Source organism: Pteropus vampyrus, unplaced genomic scaffold (genome assembly GCF_000151845.1).
Source record: "Pteropus vampyrus isolate Shadow unplaced genomic scaffold, Pvam_2.0 Scaffold7, whole genome shotgun sequence".
Taxonomy (NCBI): Eukaryota; Metazoa; Chordata; class Mammalia; order Chiroptera; family Pteropodidae; genus Pteropus; species Pteropus vampyrus.
In genome coordinates, this window is record NW_011888788.1 from 10,351,608 (window position 1) to 10,356,238 (window position 4,631).

Below are 4,631 nucleotides of genomic sequence, written 5' to 3' on the forward strand. Positions count from 1 at the left end.
AAAAAAAAAAAAAAGCAGGAGTGTGAAATGCCATGTAATTTTATAAATGCATGTAGCTAAGATTTTAGAAAAATGTTTGATTAGCCAAGAGACACCAGTTGATCATAAAATTTCCCCATCCACTAGGGGGTATGGGAGAAAAACAGAATTTGCAACATCTTTCCCAAGTGCCCCTAATGAAACAAGTTACTGTTTCAACAGTTACTAAGTTTGATTTGGGGCAGGACATTAAGTCTTGGCTATTGTTTACGTAAATACTATACACTTTCTCACTGTGAAGTCAAAGGGATTTAGAGATCTGTGGTGATAGGGTGGCAGAAGACTATGACATGAGAAGTGAGTTTTGTTTATGGTTGAATAATGACATTGCTATTCACTCTATGTTTGTGACAAAAGCACTGGGAGGAAGGCAAGAGCAGCAATTTGAAGGTCCTATACTTGGAAGATTATACAAAACAAGATTTGATGCTCTAATATTGAATATTGAGAATATCTTCAAAGGCTTTTGCTCTCCATTCATTTTCATAATATTTCTTTACTGTTGTAATAATTAGGAAGTCACCACATATTTAACCTCATGGAATAAGAATATGGGCATTTGTTCTTAAAATGATCCATTAGTTATTGATGTAATCATTACCATTCTAATATTTGCTTCTCTTAGCTGTGGCAATGCATGGTCCTATGGACAGCACATTAAATTCAAGTTAAAGACCCCTATTCTTCTTTCCTAAATGATTTATTTAATCTTTAGATAGCTCAGGATTCTCCACAAAAAAAAGGAATCATGGTTGTTACATACTTTCTTATATTGCTATATGATTTCTTTTCTTTTCTTTTTTTTTAATGGCATGAGATAATACCTATGATATATAAGAACTCTATGGAATAAAGCTCAGTGCAGTATATGTTGACTTGTTTTCTGGCTATTGTAATGACTAGATAAAGATAGGCATAAGGTTTCTTAATACTTCAGCAGAAACCTACAATGGAACTTTATGACTAGATAAAGATAGGTGTAAGGTTTCTTAATACTTCAGCAGAAACCTACAATGGAACTTTATGAAAATTTGACCTCTTGAAAGCAATCCAAATGGAATTATCTTATATTTTGGTTATGATTTGGCTTCTATAAATATGTGTGCTAGAGTAATGGATAACTGGGTAAGAAATGGTACAGCATTGTTTTACAAACATGCTTAAAATTTATTGCTTTCAAATAAAAAGTTAATGTGAAAAGTAACAAATTTGTTACTATTTAAGAGTTCTTACTGCAAAGTGTTAAGATAGCTTTATTTGATGGTGTTTAATTCAATTAAAATTAGTATTATACTTTCTTATTACATTGTCCTTTGAAATCATTGAGATTGCCTAAATAGCATTGTTCTATCTTTACCTGATAAAATGAAGAACTCAGAAGATTAATTTAGATAAAGAATGGAAAATACAAGGATAACAACATGTACTTCATTTTATTACTAGGAATTATATTATAAAGATAGTTGTTTGAAGAGAAAAAAGAGATAAAATAGTGAAATATTTTAATATTCTTACTATTATGAAGCAGTTTTAAAGGCTGTTTTTATATAAAAATATGTGTCTATTTATAAGAGATATGATCATTATTTTTATTAAACTATGTCATATTATATTTTTATATATTATTTAATGTCTTTTGTTTTCTTTTTTCTTTTCTTTTAAATAGCAAATGCCAGTCTCCTTGGAGGAGGAGGTGGTAAGTCCTGAACATCACTTAAAATATATTTTTATTTCTATACCAACCACAAGATGTTAAGTTCTGTGATACTTTAAAGAAAGTTAATTTGGCTATAATTATCAATCACAAAAATGATAATCTTGTCAAAAATAATTTATAATTGAAATATTTTAACTGTCTTCAAAATATGTGAATACTGTTTTTCTTCTTGTCAAACTTTGTCTTTCTACTTTTGGCATAAGCTGTAACAACTGTAAGCTATTGAGATGAGCACACATATAACAGATGACAGAGTCACTTTCAATACATTTGGAGAGTTGTGATTTGGGGTTTGTTTGTTTTTTTTTTTTGTCATAATGACTTTAAAAAAATTATGACTCTGCAGCCTGAGAGCTTAATATATCAGCTACTTATTGATGTGAAAAACAAAAAAAAAGAAATTGGTATTGACATTTTGCTTTTTCTTTTGGCCTATTTAGAGGAAATAGAGAAAGAGATCAAACTGAGATGGGGAAGAAAGAGATTCCTGCACTGAGAAGCTTTTTTTGATACTAAAATCTTGTAACCATTTATTATTTTTGTTTCTAGATTGAAAGATAAAAGCTTTCCTAGCCCCAGTTTATAAAATATAGTAGGGGAGAAAAAAACATATATAATAGAATAGGGTCCTTTTTATTTAAGACCCAGATTGATGTAAATAGTTTGGTTTTTTCACTTTTTCATTTTATCTTTCTCCTTCTCTTTTTTGCTCTTGCTCTCTCATTTCATGTATATGACTGAATTAAATATAGTTGTCAGAGCTTAAGGCTTTCAAAAATTCCCTGGCCTTCATCAGAAGTTTTCAGTGTAAATTTTATTTGGCAGTTAAAATTTTAACCATTGTTCTTATATAAGAATCAATAGATTTTTAAAAATAGAATCTTGGAAATAGGAATAATAGAAAACAGTTTAAACTAGAAAGTTTTCTTCATATTATCACATATCAATTCATGTTCTATGGCAGAATATTTCTTTTTTCTTCTTCCCTAAATTATTTTAGAAAATAAAAGTCTACAGGGTTTCTTTTATAAAATATATATTTTTATTTTTTAATTACAGTTGGTATACAATATTATATTAGTTTCAGGTATACAACATAGGGGTTAGATATTTATATAACTTATGAAGTGATCACTGCAATAAATCTAGTACCCATCTGACACCATACATAGTTATTACAATATTATTGACTATATTCCTTATGCTATACTTTACATCTCTGTGACTATTTTGTAACTACCAATTTGTACTTCTTAATCCCATCCCCTTTTTACCTCCCCCAACCTCCCTCCCATCTGGCAACCGTCAAAATATTCTCTGTATCTATGACTTTGTTTCTGTTTTGTTTGCTTTTTATTTTGTTCTTTAGATTCCACATATAAGTGAAATCATATGGCATTTGTCTTTCTCTCTCTGGTTTACTCCATTTAGTGCAATACTCTTGAGGTCCTTCCATGTTGTTGAAGATGGCAAGATTTCATTTTTTATTTTATGGCTGAGTAATATTTCATATACCACCTCTTCTTTATGTATTCATTCATTCATGGACACCCAGATTTCCTCTATGTCTTGTCTATTATAAATAATGCTGCAATGAACATAAAGGATTTCTCATTGTAGTTTTTTTTGTTGTTGTCGTTATTGCATTTTTGGTAATTATAGGGAAATTTTCCCTTAGAAGTTGGATTCCCAGTAAATTTTTGTCTCTAGGTTTCATAATATGTTAAAACATTATTAAAATAAATTTCCATAGTGCTGATTTTCTCGTAAGACATATAGTATTTTAACAAATTTGACTATACTGTTAAATAGGATAAAGGAAAGTTAAAATTGAATCTACATAAACAAATTCGTCAAGTTAAACAAGAGACATTAGGTAGGCAATTTATTGTTCTTGGCTATTTTTAAAAACTGTTTTGACTAATTATATTAGTTAAAATCACTTTAGCTGTCCTTAACAGAAAAACTCAAAATAATAGTGTTTTACAGGAGATAGCAATATACTTCTGACTCATGTAAAAGTAGTCTAGATGTAAACTAGAATGGTTATGTGGTAATTCCATGGTGTCATCAAGCATTCAAGCTTTTATTTTCCTACGCTTCCTTCCTAGTGCATGGAACTCAGGGTCTATGATGGCTACTGGAGCTCTAGCCATCATAAAGTTGGGGGTCAGGAGGCGTAAAAAAGGCAAAAAAACAAAAAAGTGGTTCCCAAAAGATGAGTCAGTTTTCTTTAAGTAGTTTTTTCTGATGTCCTACATTATCCTTGAACTCGATCAAATGTTCATTCATGGATACATGTAGTTTTATTTTAGGAAGAAATGTGTTTATCAAAAAAAGTAGTGTTCTGTTTTCTAAGGTAAGCAATGAGTGGTCCCTGCTGTAGTGAGAATGCAGGCTAATTACTGTTCCATAAGTCTTGTCAAGTTGCTTTCTTTCAATATATGTATATATATTGGGTGTTTATAGAATTAACTCTAGTGACTTGGCCTGCATTTCCTAATGGTTTCTCTAACCTGTGTGAGAAGATATATTATGAATTTTTAGCAATTCAAGAATAGGCAAATTCAGTTTTTGTTTCCCTGAAGTATATACTTAACTGTTCCTCCTCTAGCTGGTTGATTTTGCTAAATGCATTATATGCCATAATTTTTAATTTCTGAATTCTAAAATTAGCAACTCAGCATTATCATAAAAATAAATTAAAAGTATTTAAGATGGCTGTAATTTCTTTCATTAAAGTGGGTCATTGACAGGTTTAAATTCATTTATGCAATTCTAGATATACCAAGATTGCTCCGAAGTACATGTCTAATTTTTGGAAATCCATATTTAAAAATTAAATTTAAGGAATATTTTTAGCCTTCTCTGAACT

At 29.8% G+C, this 4,631-nt stretch overlaps 1 protein-coding gene across 1 annotated transcript in view; it reads left to right on the forward strand.

The window, feature by feature from the left end:
- The window catches only part of MACROD2 (MACRO domain containing 2), a 1,889,795-nt gene that overhangs the window by 408,465 nt on the left and 1,476,699 nt on the right, over nucleotides 1-4,631 (forward strand). The window contains exon 4 of the mRNA XM_023536764.1: nucleotides 1,706-1,735. Within this exon, the coding sequence (XP_023392532.1) occupies nucleotides 1,706-1,735 (30 nt within the window). The remainder of the gene's footprint in view (nucleotides 1-1,705; nucleotides 1,736-4,631) is intronic.